This window comes from Lagopus muta, chromosome 4 (assembly GCF_023343835.1).
Source record: "Lagopus muta isolate bLagMut1 chromosome 4, bLagMut1 primary, whole genome shotgun sequence".
NCBI classification, from domain to species: Eukaryota; Metazoa; Chordata; class Aves; order Galliformes; family Phasianidae; genus Lagopus; species Lagopus muta.
In genome coordinates this window covers 35135906-35156338 of record NC_064436.1, presented here as the reverse complement: position 1 = coordinate 35156338, position 20433 = coordinate 35135906, and the positions used below count along the sequence as shown (strand labels likewise).

At 36.1% G+C, this 20433-nt stretch overlaps 1 protein-coding gene and 2 long non-coding RNA genes across 8 annotated transcripts in view; 2 read left to right on the top strand and 1 right to left on the bottom strand.

The window, feature by feature from the left end:
* The window catches only part of PDE5A (phosphodiesterase 5A), a 132412-nt gene that overhangs the window by 19653 nt on the left and 92326 nt on the right, over window positions 1–20433 (bottom strand). For 5 of the 6 annotated variants that reach the window (XM_048943322.1, XM_048943317.1, XM_048943319.1 and 2 more), the window contains exons 4-12: window positions 19226–19297; window positions 18084–18173; window positions 16840–16977; window positions 16057–16124; window positions 14055–14163; window positions 10787–10871; window positions 7067–7242; window positions 5577–5636; window positions 760–906 (exon numbers count right to left, since the gene is read on the bottom strand). In XM_048943322.1, coding sequence (XP_048799279.1) covers window positions 760–906; window positions 5577–5636; window positions 7067–7242; window positions 10787–10871; window positions 14055–14163; window positions 16057–16124; window positions 16840–16977; window positions 18084–18173; window positions 19226–19297 — 945 coding nt within the window. The remainder of the gene's footprint in view (window positions 1–759; window positions 907–5576; window positions 5637–7066; window positions 7243–10786; window positions 10872–14054; window positions 14164–16056; window positions 16125–16839; window positions 16978–18083; window positions 18174–19225; window positions 19298–20433) is intronic. The other variant, XM_048943318.1, reaches the window with a different exon arrangement.
* Window positions 1–20433, top strand: part of LOC125692616 (uncharacterized) — a 42150-nt gene that overhangs the window by 14657 nt on the left and 7060 nt on the right. The window lies entirely within an intron of this gene.
* Window positions 1537–5519, top strand: LOC125692617 (uncharacterized). The gene is made up of 3 exons (XR_007376782.1): window positions 1537–3353; window positions 3460–3490; window positions 3590–5519. It is a non-coding gene; the product is annotated as an uncharacterized LOC125692617 (long non-coding RNA).

The following is a 20433-nucleotide window of genomic DNA, read 5'->3' as shown; positions in this document are numbered from 1 at the left end:
TGATTTTTAAAGGTGACAGTAATGAAAATCCATTATCATTCATCCACATAAATAATTCTGCACAAGAACAGCAGTATTTTCTGTTTTTCCACTCTTAAATAAGGAGTATTTTGCTACTGCTAGTTTTCTTTAGTTCTAGAATGGAAAGACAGTGCTGTATCTTCAAAGCTGTTAATGCTCTCTTATTTCTATTGAGATGTGTACTTGTATCTATTGCCATGGTACTATTTTGTTCTTGCAAATCTATGAGCTATGATATAATTACTCCATGGGCCTTAAATGCCACTCCTGTGCAACTGAAAAACAGTGTTTGCTTTTTTTGCTACTGTGGAACATAACTGACTTCTCACAGTTTCTGGTAATATTAGCCTGGATATGTTTGTGTGTGTGTGTGTGTGTGTTAGTACCACCTATTCTCTTGTTTACTATCTCTAATTTATGCATCTGAGTACTTACACATTTAGTCTTGCTGTTTTTGAAATACTGCTATACTTTTCAAAACTCACTAGAATTTTAAGCACACTTCCAGTTCTCCAGGTTTTCTAAATGCATTTTCTAGTCCATCAACCAAGTTGTTAATTATCCAGTTGAACCAAACTAGAAAGAAACCCCAATACTTTAAATACCTTCATAATTTGCTATCTGCTTTTACATACAGATTTTCAAATGCATTCGCTGTAGGTTCCTTTCACTATTCTTCTGATTTTCCAGTTATTAATTTGTCTCTTAATGTGAAGCAGCATCTGACAGCATTCATACCTCATGTTTCATTTGGAAATTCTGCACCAAGTTGAGGTCTGTGAACATTCGAATTGTACACAGTGTTGTTTCAAAATCTGATAGCTCAAAATCACTGAAGTTGAAGTCAGTCAGGTTGAGAGATTGTGCAGACGGTACTACAGCAGCCTAGAGAAGAATAAGAGAACAAAATTGAAGTAGAAAAGAGAAAGCATAATATAAATGCTTTTTCAGCAGACAAGCAGTGAGATCCTACATTTTACTTTCACATTATTTTTAAATCTAATTATTACTTCCCATTTATCTTTCCTTAGCTCTTCCACTTTAACATTGTCTCATTCGTTTCTTTGATTTAATGAACACTTTTCCACCAATCAAAAGAATAAGGAAAGTATTGCATGATCAGAAAATCTTACCTAAGCCACCCAAGAGAAACTATAACAAAAAGCATGTATGACATTGAGAGATTGTGAAAATGAGGCAGTGGTGGAATCCACATTCAACCACTGTGGAAGTTAGAACATGTCCACAAGCAGAACTTTCTTAGGGCTAAAAGTCTGAAAAATTAGGGTTCACCTCTCTTCAGATCATCTTTAAAAATCTTTGAATAATGCTTTTAATGTATCTTGAGTGCAATCATAGAACTTTGATTTGAAATTTGAAATTATGAAGTAGATGCAAAAAAACTCAGTACATTTTAAAATCTGTAACTTTTATTATATCTTTCATCATATCTCTGTATATTACAGCTGTTTTTTTCCAGTTATAAAATTTAGAGTATAAGAATTGAATGCTCATCAAAGTATGGATGTTAAAGTTGTCAACAAAATAAGTTATAAGTCTTACGCTACACTATACATTAAAAATCACTTTCCCAGTATGAGGCTCCCATTTTTCTGGGCAATTGCAGAACAAGCTCAAAGTTAATATCCTGTTCTCCATAACTTATTATGGAAGAAAAGGTAGCTTTTGGGAAGGTCTTTTCCACGTGTGTGTTTGTACTCTAAATTCCTTGTACTGTTCAGACAATAAAAATGGCTGATTCTATTCCTTTTCCAGGTTCCTGAGAAGAAAAGTTGGCTAGTACAGGGTCTGTTATTGATATCTTTTGTGACTTTGGGAAGATTTCAGGAGTGTTTTTTGTTTGAATCACTTTAATCTTCTGCAGATAACTATATATATCATCATGCATAAGCATGCTTAGGAAAGCTTTTCTATCTAGAATATAATTAGGAGAGTTTCTCATTGGTAAGTGGGAAGAATTACAACAGTCTTAAAATCATAGAACATCCTGAATTGGAAAGGATTCTCAAGGAACACTGAGTCCAACTCCCAGGACCATGTAGGACTACCCAAAAATCAAACCGTATTTCTAAGAGCATTATCCAAATGTTCCTTGAACTCCAGGAGGGTTGGGGCCACGACTACTGCTCTAGGGAGCCTGTTCCAGTGCCCAGTCATCTTCTGGTGAAGAATCTTTTCCAACCTGCCCCTCCCCTGATGCAGCTCCATGCTGTTTCTTTGGGTCCTGTTACTGTCACAAGACAGCAGAGATCAGCACCTGTTCCTCTGCTCCATGTGAGCTGCAGCCACCATGAGGCCTGACCTCAGCCTCCTCTGCCCTGGGCTGAACAAACCAAGGGACCTCAGCTGCTTCTTGTATGTCTTGTCCTCTCTACTCTTTCCCATCTTCATTGCCCTTCTTTGGATGCTCTCTAATAGCTTCATGTCCTTATATTGTTGCTCTCAAAACTGTACCCAGTGCTCAAGATGAAGCTGCACTAGCACAGGGCAGAACAGGACAATCCCTTTCCTCAACCAGCCTAGAAGTGTTGAGCATGATGCATTCCTGGTCCTTTTGGCTGCCAGAGTACACTGCTGATTCACATTCAACTTGCCATCAACTAGAATCCCCATATCCATTTCCGTGAGTCTGCTCTTCAGCCACATATTCATCAGCCTGTACTGGGTTGACTCATCCCAGCTGTAGAATCTGACACTTGCTCTTTTGAAATTTCACGTGGTTGAAATTTCAAGCCCTCCAATTTGTCAAGATCTCTCTGCAAGGCCTCCCTGCCCTCAAAGGAGTCAATAGCTTCTCCCAGTTCAGTGTTGTCCAGAAATGTACTTAATATATCTTCAAGTCCTGTGTCGGAGTCACAGATGAAAACACTGAAAAGTACTAGCCTTAAAATGGCTCCCTGTGGAAGCCCACTAGTGATGCCAGCTGCCAGCCTCATATAACTCCATTTACTATAACCGTTTGAAGTCCAGCTCATCAGCTAATTATTCACTCATCACATTACATTTTTTTTTCTACCTGTATGCTGGACATTTTGTCCAGAACATACTGTGATAAACAGTATGGAATGTTTTGCTGAAAACCAGAGTGTATGGGAACTGCTGAGTCACGGCCTGAACCTCTGATTGATCACCTGAGGCGAGCCATGAGTCAGCCAGAGGAGCACAGCTGAAGGCAATTCTCCTGTGCTGCTGGAAGGGGTGGAGCCAGGCTGCACTTCTCCTAGACCTATTGAAGAGCTGCCTACCAGTGGGGAAGGATCTCATCTGGAGATCCCTCCTTCTGGTGTTTTGCGGGTGAGCCCAGTATAAGGGTAAGCCTTCCATTTATTCTCTTTTGTTATCATAATCTATTTTGTCTAATTCTCTTGTTTATTTTGTGATTGTAACATCTTCATATCCATTGATTATGCACCAAAGTTACATCGGCTGGCTTTTCTTGGTCAACTAGGTGAGCAACCTTGTTATAAAAGGAGATAAAGTTTGTTAAACAGAACTTTCCCATTGTGAACCTGCGTTGGCTATGACTACTGACTGTGTTGCCTTTCAGGTGTTTTTCAATGACTTCCAGAATAATCTTCTCCATAATTTTGCCAGTAACGGGAGTGATACTGTCAGATCTATAATAACCAGGGTCATCTTTGTTGCTCTTGAAAACTGGGACAATGTTTGCCAGCTTTGAATTTACTATGACCTCTCTGGATTCCCAGGACTATTGAAAAATAATTGAGAGAGGTCTTGTGATGACAGCAGCCAACTCTAAGCACCCTGGGATGAATTCCATTGATTTACATATGCATCCAGCTGGAGCAACAAATCCCACACAAATACAAGGTTGAATGGAAAGTCCACTACAGGAAATAGAATGTCTGTAATATGTTGAACGCAATTTTAGGAAGTGTTTCTCTTGACTGTTTTTCCAATTTAGAAAGATTAGAGAATATGTGTTTTCCCTCTTAGAATATTCTAAGTCTCAGGCAGTTTTTTTTCCTCAAAGTAGAGGTTCACTGGAAATAAAGGTCTGTTCTGTGAGATAGTAAGACTACAGAGATCTATGTTGGCTACTGATGGGAAAAGGATAAAGATTTACTGAAAAAAACCCTCTCCATGACCAAGCATGCTCCAAAGAAGAAAAAAAGACAGGGTCCGTTCTCTGGTAATGAGGCCAAACACCACAAATTGACATGTTTACTCTAAGTAGTGTTTGGTGATTGGTTTGCACGGAGATCCACGTGCTGGCCTGAAGTCTTAAGGTATCATTTTTAGTGCATATTTTCTTTTTTCAACTAATTATATGAAATAATTTTATGACTATAGTTTCATAGCATGAAAATTTTGGTATGTGTTTTATGGGATGTAAAGTGAGGATATTTGGTTTACTTAAGGGCGTAAAACTTGCTGAAATAGTGCTGTTAGACAGTAAGATAGAGAAATCCAAATCTACTGCACTCATCCTCTCAGGCTGTTGAAGAAAGCATGTACTGTGTGCTCTGGTACTGCCTTAAGAAGAGGTGTTTGAAAAGCACAAAAATTGTGGTAGGAGTCACACGAGCAGTTGAACAGTAGAGATGAATGCTGTTTCAGTGCTGCATTTTGTGTGGTTCTGTTTTGTTTAGCAGTATAGTTGCAACCACAGGGACTGCAACACAAGCCCTTAAAAGAAACTACTGCAGATGCATAGCATACTATTCTTGCCTGTGCCTTTTTGTCAGAAAGCAGCAGTGTGGCAGAACTGAGGTTCAAACTGTGCGTAACACTAACCATTCCAAAATTATCCAACCTGGTACATGATCCTCAGTCTTGTGCCTTCTTCTGTGGCACCCTGCTTTGTCCAATCCAGTCCCATAATATGTGGTCCCCTTGTAGTCCCCTTTTTTTTTACCTTCCTCTTCATCCCTCCACCATTTTCATTGTCTTCCTCACAGTAGAGGGGATGCAATTTGCCCAGAACATTGTGTTCCAATAGAACAGCAGAGATTAAGCACAAGATGTGCTTTGAACTATACTTGAAATCATGGCTGTAGTGACTCCTAAGGCAGTGGTTTGTAAACACAGAATTAAACATGAGTACAACGGGACACTGCACAGAAAAGTAAACATAAGAATAATTAAATGCTGAATTTCTGTCATAGGCCATGAACCTGCATCCATGCTTGGGAAGCTTGAAATATACCAAAGATATAGAATACACACAATTCATACTCAACTGCTAGAAGAAGAGTTCACAAGATTTTGGTTTTTTTTTTTCTGCTTCCGCAATACTTAGTCATTATGAATTGACAGTATTATTGCATCAACTGCTGCTGTCAGTTAAACTCATAAGAGTGGCAGTTGGTATGTCAGTAACTTTATTTTTCTGGTGTTTGTTTGTTTCTGTAATTGCAACCCTCTGTACACTGTAATGTTAGGTTCATTGTAATTTTTACTTCTGAAAAGTGTGCGCTTCTGTGTGTGTAAGGATCACATCTGTGTAAAGGACCACCCTTCGTTGTTATATCAATGGAATATTTCAAAGTAATAGGAAAAAATTCAATTACCGCTGTTACCTGCAGCTCCCTTGTTTCCTCCTCAGCAGCAGAAGCATGGTATGAGAGAACCTAAAGAGAAAAGGAGCCGTTAGTACAAACAAAAGAGCAGTGTGATAAAACAGAGGTTTCAGCAAGCAGAGTTTTCATTGCATTACATTGCTCTTGCGTTTACATTGCTCTTGCTGATGAAATGTAGTGTCTCTGCAGGGCCTGCACTGCTTTTAAGTTCTGAAAGCATGTAGGGAGAGATCTGCAACAGCACAGAATCTTCTTGATATAATTAGGCCAAGAAAACGTAAATAGTTTCTATAAATGAGCAAAGAACTCTGATTTTCTCTTTGGAAAGTTTTCATGCCCCACTTTCAAAGACAAATAATTCATGAAAGAGCTATAATTATGTGCCTGACATTGTTGCCATAATAATCCTTTCAGGAGTTTATTCAGACATAAAAGAAAATTTTGCCTTAACTGAAATTTGGCAGAAAAGTCTGAAAGAAAATGTTTGTTTTAAATTAACAAAATAAGCTCATATTTTTCAGTTGTGAGAACTCAGAACATGAAAATGTTTCAGATTGTTTTAGCAACTAAAGTATAAATTATTTTATAAAGAAATCAATCTAGGTATTAACTTATAATCTTTTTCCATTATGGAACTTGGAGGTATGGACTTCATATACTGTGAAGTGTTACAGTAGGACAAAGAATTGCTAATTTCCCACGTAACCAAACAGCTTCTTTTTAAAGTAGTTACATTATTTTGACAATAATTTTACTACCTTTTTACTTAACATGATTTTATACATGTTTGAGAGAGGTGATTTTTTTTCTTTTTTTTTAGAGCCTACAGGGTACATAATCCACAATTCAGAATCCTCCAAATACTCTATTTACATAAAGAGTGTTAGGAGATCCAAAGCCTACAAATTTTTCACATTCAGTTTCAAGTTATCACCTCTGAGTAATTCAGCTTCTCTAACTAAAGCCCACATTGGCTATTAAACTTAACAGTAACCAATTCAATGGCTAAGACTTGATATGGTTTGATGGAGTTTAAGGAAATTGCTAAAAACCTACAATAATGCTGTTGTTGCTCCACAAACCAGTTTGTCTAAAGGACTGAGCCAAAATCATCGCAGAAAACCTCAGACAAGAAAAGGAAGCCCCTAATCCCCTAAACCATTTCCTCTTCCTACGCAACAGAACAAGCTATGTTGCCAATGGGTAGCCTTGTGTAAAGGAAAAGATGTGTTCAGTTCACTGCTAAATCTCATGAGTCAAGTTAAAATACAATACCAAATAAAATAGTCTGCTGGGAGACATGGAAACAAGCAGAAAAATTCCTGTGCAACTCTTCAGGCCAAATGCTCATGAAGGATTCTCATGAAGGAGAATAATTTCTGTTCATGTGAGTAGCTGCATTTATGTGTAGATCAACAAGGTTCAGGGAATACGAGAATCTGGTTTGTGCCAATTAAACATCACCTAGTTTTTGAGCTCACCTCTAATGTCACCATCTGTTTGGCCATTGCTCTTTCTACAGCTTCATACATCTGTGTATTCTGAATCCCCAAGCCACAAAAGATGACAAATGCTTCCAGAAACTGCTCATCATTTCTGTTGAAAGCCTTGATCTTGCCTGAGTTTTCTTCAATCTTATTCACAAGCTGGCAAACCCCTAAGTCAGGATAGAGAAATGTGAAGAAGTAGAAGATTGAATTGTCAAAATATCACCTATAGAATGGAAATCAAGAAAACTACTAAGTCTATTACCATTTAGCCTACAGTACAAATTACGAATATACATAAAAGTAACACACAGAAATGCTATAGACTTTTTTTTTCCCCCATAAAGCTTATTAGATGGGTTTCCTTGTATTAAAGCATAAATCTTAAAGCATAATGTATTACTTAGTAGGCCTAAAAAACACTTACTAGGATTTACAAAGCTAAAATGTAGGTGAAATTCTAGGATAGTTTTCATCCTGACTATTATTATTAATAGAATTCTAGATTGATATAATCCCTAAAGACAATTTGTCCTTTGGAGGCTAATTAAATTTTTGTAAGCATGCCAAAAGAACATTTATGAAAGTCAGAACACTGGTACACAGAGTTTTTGCTTCCTTATTTGAGTCAGTACTGGAAATTTTTTAAAATAAATGAACTTAACAGATAATAACCAAGTTGAGGCTCAAAGTTCGCATATATTTGCTGACTGTATGAAGATGTGATTGAATTACAGCCTGCTTCAGAGATTACTGAAGTCATCAAAAAGCATCTTATAGAAATCAGATCGTTAGCTTCAAAATGATTGGTAGTTGCATCTGTTCATTTTCCATTTATTTCTGCTGATTAGTGCCAGACTTCTCTGTGCACTTGACATTGAGGGGTCTGAGAGGTAACTTTTACCAAGCCTGCAGATTAAATTTTCAGTGCCATTTTAAGCAGGTGGGAATTTGCTTATAGCTTAGTTTAGCTTTACCAAGTGCATGGCAGTTTTTGCTAAGAAAGTAGAATATGAATTAAAGCAGCTGCTTTGTAAGCATACATTGTCCGAAACAGCTGTGAGCGTGCCTATTGTCTTAAGGAGGTCCATATGTTTCCTTGCTCACAAGAGTGTAAGTACTAGCAGTTTTAAGGATAAAAGCTAACGTTTTCCTACTCAGTTTAAATAAGTGTCCCAGTGAAAAACTTAGTTGCAAACCAAAAAATCTAAAAAAAAAATAGTAATTGCAGAAATCTTATTTTGATATAAAATGTAATTGCTTACTAGTCTGTATACTTTCACATATTTTATAAAGAAAATTTTGCAGATGATTGAATCGATTAAATCTGTACTTTACCAGCAAAAAGGAAGGTAACTATTTAGTTTGTTTCTAAAACACTGCAACCAACTTGCAGGTTGTCTTGCTCTAGCAGACCTACTTGTAATTTAAATAGGCTATGTGAACAGAATCTGAATGCTTTACACTTTGCCACCATAAGGGCAGAGAAGATGGATTTGTTTTCTGCTTGTAGATATGGATGAAATTATAATACTATTTTACAGCAGTCTCAATATTGAATATTGTCAGCAGCTGCTCTAAGATCTTATCAGTGCTGCTGTTTTTTTGTTTGTTTGTTTTAATATGGAAGTATTTCTAGCATTGCAATACTCTAAATTTACAGACTAAGAAACCTCACTAAAGTTTTTAATTGCAAGAAACATACTGTCTGTGAGGGAGCAAATTTGTACCTGCCCTTTTACAGTAAACAGAAAAAAGGAGAAAAAGAATGTTATGCACACATTTAAACTATGTTTTTAGAAGAACAGTGGCCTTGCACATCAAAGTTTTAATGTCTAATGGCAATATATGAACACTGACCTATTTTCAAATCATGTTCTCTTCAGGGAGCTGTTATTTTAGTATCAGAGTTCTATTCTATTCCTCTAAACCTGTAGTTGTGAACCATGGGCAGGCATTGTGGTATCTGAATATTGCAAACAGTTTCTGACTTATTGGATTAGTAGATCCTTAGTTGGTAGTAAAAATATATAATTTTAGAGAATGAGGATTGACCAAAAACAAGATTATCTTTCCCTGGGAAAAAGAAGCAAACTTATAAAACTCAGGGAAAATCTCATGGAACTTACTTTCAGATCTCTGTTTAGTACTGTTTATGATTTTAGAATTATTTCCATAGCAACAGTGATGTAACAAACACAACTGAGTAAGCCATAAAAGCAAATGAATTCTTAGAAGACAAAGAATTTGGATAAACATAAATGCCTTAAAAAAAAAAAAATATATATATATATATATATATACAGCAAGTAGTTACTCTTCAATATATTTCAGAAGATTCACTAAAGCATTCAGGCATCCATACATTAGAACTAAAGGAACTCAAAATTCTTTTATTGGGACATAGAAAACCAAAGAAAGATCCAATAAAGTTTTCACCACATACCTGAAAAGTGCACAAGTCAGGAGAATAAAAAGTTCACCTCTCTTCCAGTAACATTTGCTTGGTTTTGCTGTGGAGAGCTTTTCCCACCCTCACCCCACACCTGCACATTCCACACCCCCAAGTTCTGGTCATGGGTATACTAATCTTAAAAAAAGAGAAGACTTAAAATAATCTTATATATATATGCAAAAGGAACTTCTGGGTATTGTCTCTAGGAAAATTAAATCCTATTAAAGATCTGAACATTATCTGTGCTGTCCTTAAAGGACTTTGAAGATTTCCCATAGCTCAGACCTGAAAAATCCACCTAAAGGAGTACCCTGACTGTAACAGTGCTTGAACTTCCACAGGGGAAAAAAAAAAAATGAAGATCTCCATATGACATGAGATGCAACTGTTTTATCAGCTGCTAACAGCATAGTGAAATGTCTCTAATAAAAGCTCAATAGTCCAGTTTTTATCTTGGTCTTCTAGAGCCTGATAGAATATATACAACAAAGTAATAAAAGAATTCACTGAAGAAGCTGATAAAGAAATTTCAGGGAACTCAATTCAGAAAAGACTGGGCTTCTCTTTCTGTTTCAGGAAATCAGATCTGTCTTCATGGAAAAGAGATCTCATATTTAATATAGACATTCATTATGTAGTTCTGTCATAACTCTCAACAACAATTACTTGAAGGTGATTAAAAGTGCACTCTTGGAAAATTTTCTTGCCAAATTCTGTAACGTTGAGGAAGTTGAATTCATGGCACTATCCGGAAGTCAGTATATTTTATGTTCTGTTTCATTGTGGTTCTTACTGTCACCAGCATAGCACACTGACGTGCATTCCAATTCCCATGGTACAGGGAAGTCCTGGTAATTTCCAAAAGCATCATTACATCCTTATTTGATGTAAATCTGAAATTCACTGAAAGACTTAACAGACAATAAGCATATGCCCTGAAGTGCTGTTAGGATTAGATCCTCCAAACAATTCACGTGTTTATCCATCTTTGAAGATCCACACCAGGGCTACCTAACTATTTTGAATCCATAAAAATGGTGAAGTATCACAAGATTGTTGTAGATACTTGGTCAGTATCTTGCTTACTTGTAAGGTAAGCAATTCATAGGCAGGTTTGCAATGGACTTGTTGGCTGGAAGCATCATAATTAAGAACTTTGCCTTGCATTTGTTGCTGAGATTGTACTGTGAACACAGAAATATTTCCATGAAGTATACAAAAATATTTTTTGTGAAAGTATTTTTTGTAAAGATACCTACCTATCACCTTATTCTTTTTCCCATTTTTTATTGGTGTACACAGCAAACTCTTTATATGTTGACTTACACTTTCTGCACTGTCAGTCTGTTAAACAAAACAAAACACAACAGTTAAAATTTTAAAGGCCAGTGTTTAAGTACCTGAAGTGAAAATGCAGAGCTAGAATTTGCATTATTGGCTTACACATGTTCCTTCAGAAAGCAACCATGTCTTTGAAGAGTTTGCACATCTTTGGCTGGATGGTGTAATAAACGCTACATCTGTTACAAGCTTTGGTGAAAAATAATATAAGTAACAATGATAATCACCATTCAAACTTTCCAGGGACTTGCAACATCATGCTAAAAATGCGTTAATTTTGTAATCGGTTCTTTCACTTCACTTTCATGACAACAATTTTGCACCAAGACAAAGTGTTTCTTTCACTCAGTGCAACTGAAAAGAGACCAGCTGGGCTTTAGGACAACTTCCTACTCCTATCATTTAAAGAGCTGTGAAATTATCTGATCTCTTCCATTTCTAGCATCTCCCCTGTACTTGCAGTAGGGCCATACAAGTTATAAAAGAAGAGTTCATGACATTAAGCTGATTGTGTACTTTGTGACACTAAACTTTCTGTAAACCCTTTTGTTTTGTTTGAGATGACTTAATTAACCCACCAATGCAATGAAAGGTGCCTTGGTGAAGACCAAATTATGATCCAAAGAATGACCCGTTTTCCAAGTAGGTCAACATTCTGCAGTCTTCCAAAGGCCTTTTATCATTGCTAGGTTGGGTATATTTTGCTATCAGTTTGTTTCATGCTCCAAGGACACTGAATTTATTTACTTATTTATGAGGTAAAAGTGTGGATGGGTAGAACAAAATGACAAGGCATCTTTTTCAAATTTCTGGTGAGAAAGTGACCTAGTTTTGTTCTGTAGCTCTTAGTTCTAGAATAATGTGGCAGTTGCCGAGAAGTAAATTAGGGTCAATCTCTAATTGTATGTGGCACAAAAGATGTGCACACACCAATATTTCAGATCAAAGGGTTTGGGTGAATTATTTGTTTGTTTTTACTACTGTTGCTTTGCTATTTGGTGCTCTGCAAGAGATTGAAAGTTTCCTTTGCAAGCGAATGCACTCTATTGCCTGTAACTGGCAATAGGAAGTATGAGTATCTGAAGAAAACATTAAGGATTATGTCATGATGGATAATTTACATGACTATGGGAATTCAATATTTGGTAGCTCATTATCAAAGGATAGATGGAATAACTCAAGACTATGATTTACTGGTTTCTGTACTCTGGTCTAAAAAGATGTACATGTGTAATCAGCTGTAAAAGGATAAGAGCCAGCATCTCTCCCTAGACCTCTTCAGCAGAGGCAACTGAGAAACATTAAATCAAGTTGGCATGAAAATTGGTTTAAGGCTACCCTAATAAGAACCTGCTGTTTTACGGTGAAGTTCAAATGCACTGAAACTCAAACTTGTATGGAGTGAGATAAAAACAGAGTTCACAGTGCTTAAAAAAAATACTTGACTCAGTATTAATGAAAAGGAAGACGACTAAACAAGAACAGGCATAAATGGCTTCCAGAGTGTTGTAGATATTTGAACTTTAACTCCACTACTCTAGCTTTGTTGGTTCAGGGGAAAACAAAGATGCATGGCTGCTGGTTTACTTACTGTCCTTCTATGTACAGAACCCGAGGCAGGCAATATCAGGGCTCTCCTGTGAAGGAACCTATACTGGTTCTCTGCCTCATGTCACTACGTTGGCAGCCAATTCATTTAGAAAGCACAAAGTCCTTTTTATAAAGTGAGGAAGTGAACTTTCCAAAGAAAGAGGCAAGTCAGCATTTTTAGTTTACTAGGTACACCTGGGATTTTCCTCATGCCATGGTTTGTCAGCTTTAAAAAGATTTTGCCTACAGTTCAGCCTTAAGGTTTCTCTTATGTTGCGTAGCGATGCAGCCACTGTGGCTGTGTTAAAAAACATTATTTTCTTTATGTTTCTTTCACATGCATAATGTGTAGATCAACTAGATTCCAGGGAAAATGTGTAAGAACTTAACTTCTCTGACAAATAGAAAGTTTTGTTTCAGACAGTCATTCGGTATTCCTTTTATGTATTTTAAAATGTCTTCAAAATAGTTGCTTATGTTTTAATGATCTCATGTAGTATATCCATGTGATTCTTTTTTTTCTTCCACTCCTGCAGTAAGATAACTTTGGGCCCTGCGCTATGGCGAGCACTCATTTTTTTTTTTTTTTTTTTTTTTTTTTTTTTGCTCTGTCCTTCATAAAATCCCACTCCAGAACATCAGTGAAACCTTGCACAGAGCAAAAGGGAAGCAACATAGCTCTCCACCATGATGCTGCTCCTCCTATCCACTTACTGGTACAATCATAATCAACGTTGTACTTTCTGAACTCTTAGTTGTGTGATTCAGAACAAAGTGCTTGGTAAAAACCTGCTCATCACCATAACACTTCTCCTCTTACTCTCTCCCTGAGCTTATGTGCCTATCTATTGTAAGAAGAGTTTTTTTCAAGATTCTGCATTGAGAGGAAAACACAGAATTACAATTTTGCATCGTATTGACAACAGCTTTCAGCGCAGCCATGACTGTAATCTGAGTCTTGCCAACTGGCCTTCCCTACTGGCACTGGCAGTATGTATTCTGTAGTACATTATGGCATGAGCATATATCTGATGAAGTGTAAAGCAAAAGCTTCCAGAAAAAAAAGAAGTTGTTGCTTATCCAAAACAGCAAAGAACTCGCATGCATATCATTAATCCTTGCCAAGTAAGGAAGGGAGAGAGTAAAAGGGAAGGAACTTCTGAAAGCCTCCCAACAATCACAAGAAGCTACAGAGGATTACTATGAAAATCTCCAACTGTTCTTCACTTAAATGCTTTCTGGAGAATGTATTGCCAGCTCTCCACATCATGATGTCTGTTTATTCACAAATGAATGCCGGAGCTTTTTAAATAATGGCTGTACAGATACACTGCCCACTTTGTGGGTATTGTACTATTTCTCCACTGATGGTGAATCTTATAAAACAAAGGTTGTAAATCTCTTTGTTTGCAGTTTGTGAACATTAAATTAGAAGGAAAAAAAAAAACCAAAAAACCAAAAACAAATCAATCAAACAAAAACAAACAGACACACACACAAAAAAAAAAACCTAAGGAAAAAGCAAGAAAGATTTGAAAGGTGAACAGAAAAGAAAAATTCATTTCTGAATTACAAATCTAAGGTTATTTTACTTACTGTCCAGGGAAATCTTCTGTCTTTACAGACATCTGGGATGTTGAGAGGCTCCATTGTATTCTTCACATACTGAGCATACATATAATTGATTTTGTTTGTATCATAGTCCCTGAAAGATGCAATATTATTTTTATATGCTTAGTATGACATCAAATCATTTCATTATGCAAAGCAGGTAATTGTGAATATCCTTCACATATAGGGCCAAGAAAGATATAACCAACAGCATTATAGTGGAACTGAGTTCCAATCCTGTACACTAATCCATCTGTCATTGCAAAATGACTGGGAGAATTAATTTATACACTGCACCATTTCTTCAATATTCCAAAATTTTATCACCAAACATCAAACTTAAGAAATAATACAGGACATGCAGATAAAGGACAAAGAATGAGCAACTGGGTTTACACTGAAATAAACAACTCTGAAAACAAACTATTTGCAAATCTGGCAGACCTGAAAAATCAATACTGTATGAGACATGCATATTCTTTAGACTGAGTGCAGTTGGTAATACTTGTGAAGTTTCTACGTCAAAGTTTATTTCAAACTTTTCTAACAGAACAATCGGTATGGGGATTCTGCTCTTGCCATAGAGATGTTTTTTTCTAAATTGGGTCATAAGATACCTTCACAAGATCAGTCATCTCCTGCTTTTGTAGACATTAAGTTTTTAATTAGAGGTGTTCAATCAGAACACATTGTCAGCATTAGAGGAGAGCACATACATCCTAGTAATGCACATATTATCATCAAGTTCCTGTAGTTTACTCTAACATTTGACTTGACTTTAGTTATCCTTCTGGTGCAAGTGCACTTGCAAAAGATGTTCACAGTGCTAAAGGGAGAAAAATTGCTCTTTCATTATTTCACCAACTTGATTATATAAGGCTGTATCTGTATAGTTCTGCATATTAGTCTGATTTGGGCTTGATTCAGGGTCCTTGATTATGTAATAAGTCTGAAATTATATCTTGTAAAGTAACACTTCCCATCTAATCCATGTAATTAGATTTCTTCTGTTGCCTGATAATGTGACCTTAAAACAAAGCGCCAGTTCTAACTCCAGTGGCTGACTCAGTCCATGACATGTAACTGTGCTGTTTCATGAACAAAATTCAGATATGCAGCTAAGGTTCTAGCATTCCCTCCTTATCAATCATGAGAAAAAAATTAGTGACGGTCCATGCAAGCAGTAAATTAAATTCTGAGTACATCAACTAGGACCCATAAAAAAGATAATAAAGAGGAGGGTGAATTCTGTCTCTTTACATAACAGTTATCCTGTCTTCTTAGGGCCATTTTGTACCTATGTATTTTATGACTGTACATTGTCTAAAATCCCAACACAGTTCAAGGGTTATTTGCTTTAGCCACACGCTTTGGAGTTCATTTTCAAATGCATATTATTAAAATTCATATCAGAAATGTTCTCTAAAAAAAGATCAAAGGTATGGAAATTTTGATTTTCTCTCTGGACGTGACATCTGTAGTACGGTATTTTTGATAGGACTGTGTTTCATTCTTCTGACACTATTGGTATCAACTGCCTGTGATGACAGACAGGTTATGGAGGCAGTTAATTTTCAAAACTTAAATATAGAGAGATTCAGATTAAATTTTGCCAACTACGTAATCTGAATATTTGAATTATTTTTACATTTTTCTCTTCCTCCGAGCTTAAATCCCTAGTCATTTCTTGAAGATGACTGAAAGAACTTTACAATTTTTCTTTTGATTTTGTCAGTCATATTCCTTGAGTTGTAGAAATGAACTTGAAAAAGTGAAGAGGCCAGGCCTTGTTCTCCTAGGCTTCTTGATGTGACAACTTGTCTATGTATGTTTCAGGATAAATCTGCTCCACAACAGATAGCAGAAATATGTGGTAGCCAGTGGGATGAAATGGTACACCGGTTCTTTATTATGAAAAATAACATTAAAAACATAATTTCTTCAACATTTTCCGGTGGTTAACAAAAGCTTAATTTCATTGCTTTACCTCTTCTGATTTTCTGCTGAATCTTCTAATTCCTCAGCTTCCATATGAAACACACTAGAAAATGAATCCTGAAAAAACAAGAGGATATTATAATTTATAGATGTGGATGTAATAACTTAGAGTAGTAGTAGAGTAATAACTAGAGTAGTATTCATGTGGAAAGCAATCTGCTCTGTAATAAATGTAGGTATAAAACTGTTAAACTTCATTTCATATCAAGCAGCAACAGTATAGAATCCTATGACAAAAATACATAGTTTTTAATATCACTGAAGTATCTTGAATCTCTACTGATCACTCTGAGAAGAAATGCCAGTATATAAGCTGTACCATCTATCTCTGGAAGTTCCAAATTTGAACATTCATCCAAGTGAATGCACCAAGAGTGCATAATATCTGCTCTGCTTGTGGAGATGAGGACATCAATGCCTTCTAAGCATTTCAACAAATCTGTATTGCTTTTCACGTAGTTTTTTTCCCTACAATTGAGAATCCTAATTGCAGGGAGAAATTAGATTGTCCCTGCACTAAAGATTCAAACTACAGACTGGAAAGTAAGTGCTGGAGTTTGGTTGACTTGCAGAGACAGTATGACTATGTGAATACATGCATTATGTAAATTCTTCTTCTGTACTGTTGTATTCAGGAGTGAATCTCTTAAATACACTGAGAGAGATTATTATTACAAAATAAAATCCTTCTCCTTTTCTGCAGCCTATGGGTTGTTCATACCTCCCCTAGGGAATAAGCTCTTCTGCCTTCAAATAAAAAAATCCTACTCACAGTGCAATCTTCGTCCACTATGAAAATGGTACACCTCTGCACCTGCATGAAGGATATTATAGTGGCAGCTATCTTCTTCAGAATGACTTCCAAAGACTGCTGTTCTTCAAAAATAAGGCTGGCAAGATCAAGAAGCACCTGGAAAACAGGTCTTTGTGAAAATTTGACTAGCTGTGATGAAAACAATAATTACAGTTACTACTCAGTATGATTCTTCCCCCTACTCCCTGAACCAAGGAAGTCAACACGTACATCTGTGACAAAGATTAAGCTTTGGCTCTTACACAGACCGCAAGGCAGCAGTAATTAAAAGCCAGTTTGACATGTTTGATGGAAGAAATTGATAGCATACTTAGCTGTCTGATGTTTTCAGTTGGAGAGAGAGAGTAGATTTGGGCATTAACAGTTGATCAAATGAAATTTGAGAAGTCCAGACCACAAACTCTAATTTGCCCTTAGGAAACCTAATAAATTCCTATGGCTCATGTGTGCATTATAAGAACGTCAGCAGTGATATTTAAATTACTTTAGACTTTCAAACACAATTATTCGTGGTAATTCAAACAAATCCTAATGAACTCATTTGGTAAAAACATCATTTAGACACAGGCTGTCATATTTCAAAGCTGTTGCTGAAGGACTTCTGCTCAGATGTCGGCAAATTATACTCCCTTTATCCCCACAGGAAGCATGGAACCAATTTGAAAAGATTATCCAAATTTGTACCAATTTACGAACACTGATATTCACTTGGAAACCCAGACCTACCAGAAAGTTATTAAAAGACCTGCTGCCTAGTTGTTTCTCCAAAACCATACCATATTGGGTAGACATACTCCACCCGTAGAGACCATGGCATTAATAAACCATCAATTACATAGATGGCTACAGAGTAGAAAGAAAATTCTATTTCCTGTCTGATCATTATGGAAAATATCGTTAGTGACTATTTATAGTTGTAGGAGTCTAAAAGAGCAATCCGTATAATCTCTACAATTTTGTATGGATAATTTTACCTGAAATTTCTGGAGTATGGAAGCATCTGGTTGTGTAATATACACAGTGAGCCACAGGGTAACTTCAGGCAACATTTAGTATGTTTACATAGCATTATGCATAGTATTCAATTAGAGAAATTAAAAATTGCCAAGGAACGGCTGCCACATGAGAAGGAAACAGCAGAATGCACTGATTTCTAGCTAACTGTAATTTTTATATTTTTGGGACAAACCTGTTGATCATACCTGATTACGCCTGTTTTCAAGCAAAGATGTTTCATACAACTGAGCATTGTGAAGAACAATTCCACAAAATGCCAAATATGCAGCAAAATCCTGTAGAGAAATAAACATAAGCTTCTGATGAAGATAGTGTCTCTCAGCTTCTTAGCTTTATTCAAAGTTCAACTGTTACATTTTTTCATCTTGAAGTATTAATTGATATTTAAAGATATTTCTGGCAATTCAGGTTTTTTTCAGCCACTCATACTTTTTTTTCCTCAAGAATCTCTTCTCCCTTTTTTAAAAGAATAGTCTTGCAAGTTTATCCTGGTGAGAGTAGGATCAGAATAAGAATCAAGTCATTTTGCAATAACACAGATATTACCTAGAAAAACAGTACAGACAATCAGCATCTGTTATTATGGGGAATTCAGTCTCTTCTGAAGTGGAACAATATTCTGTTAACATAGCAAAACCACTAATTTTTTTTCAGTTTCTGAATGTGATTAATTCTGATATCTTGTAGATACTCTGTATACATTTTGCTTTAAATGGGAAAGTTTTCAAAAGGAAACAGTAAATTCTGATTTTTTTTATTGACAGATATTGAATCATCTTCAGCTTTTTTTGCTATACAAATTTAAAGTGAGTTCCAGAAATGTCTGGAAAACAACTACCGTGAGAGAACTGGGAGTCAAGTTGCCATCTCCTCTTCTGATGATCTCATATATTTATAATTTATCCCAGGCTTTTCTCTTCCTGCAATTGCTGTATTGGGAAGTGATGCAGTATTTAAAAAGTAATCACTAGACAAATTTTAATATCCAAAATACATATTGTTGGGAATGCCAGGAAAGTTAATATCAGTTCATAAAAGATTATGTCTATTATAAGCTGTGAAGCTGTCCTACAGTGTATTTCAGTAGAGTAAGCCTGTGTTTCAGAGGCATATGAGAGGTATCTTTCTGATCAAGAAATTAAACTACATCCCATCTACTTTTCTCATGGCTTTACAAGCGAAAAAACTGCAATATAACAAGGAATTTTCTTGTTAGAGGTGTTTCATTTTTCATAACTTTAAAATGTCTGATCAGTGTGAAAAGCAGTAACATTTTCAACCCCTGCTCTCCTATGAAAACAGAGACATAAATGTCCAGCTTCTGTACCTTTTCATCTTGTTCCGTGAAAGTCCCACCCGTTCCAGATTTCTTATTAATTGCTTGAGCCACGCCAACAACCTAGTGTATTAAAAATGAAATAATTAGATCATTTTTGAGAAGTCTGTCGTTGGACTGTGGTATTCCTCAACATACATGAAAATAAATGATTACTACATGTATTCCTTTGGTTGACTTTTGCATTTAAACCTGTTTATTTCTGATTTATTTGTATTACAAATTTTTGAGCATGAGCCTGACTTATCAGAAAGAAAAACAGTGGCAAAATTCCTGGATGCTCTTATAAAGAATGTTTGGTTTGATCCAAGACTTGTTCTATAAAGTGAAGCAATCATCTCACACAAGGGCAGCAGTGGTTTATACTTCTGAAACTGTCATCTACTTTTATGTGTAGAACCTACCCTTCCTGCTAGCTCTGATGAAGTTTCCAAAACCTTCCCCTTCTTACTGTAGGCTTCTTACAAGATCTCTCTACTGTGATCTTTTTGCTTTCTGTTTATTTCTGGAACTGTTCGGTTAGAATTGAAAAACAGTATGCACATGTTGGGTACCTGCCAGAATCAAGTTTGTTACTGTAAGTATTTACTTAAAGATAGGTTTTGAAAAAAATTGCTTTGAGTTTGAAGTCATACAAGACCATTTCAAGTTGTTAATGACAGTAGTTTTTTCATCTTACTTTTTTAGGATAAACAATACCAGGAGAAAACTATGTTGTGTGTGTTTAAGAAGCTGTATTTATGTGTTACTCATGACATTTATAACTGCTAAACTGAAGGAGGTCATACAGTTATATTTCTGTAATGGAAAAGACAACAGTTTACTGTCTCTCACAGCAGCATTCCCAAAATACTGATGCTACAAGTAAGGTCATTGTTCTGCAGCATGAGTCACTGCCAACTGTGGGCTCAAAAATGTCTGTCTGAAATAAAGCTCAGCTGTCATGTCCATTCCATACAATGCAAGACTTCCCACAGTCAACTTCTCATTTACTTCAGTGATGATTTCTTATCTAGAGAGCATTCTCACTGTAATAACAATATACTTGCCATATTTATTTCTACAGCCAGCTTTGAATTGTAAGCAAATCCTTTAATCTGTATGCTTTTACATTTACTTGCATGTGGAAAGACTAATGCTTAAGCCTTTTCTCCGACTGCTATCTTTTCTGGGTTTCTCATTTTTTTTCTTTTTCTTTT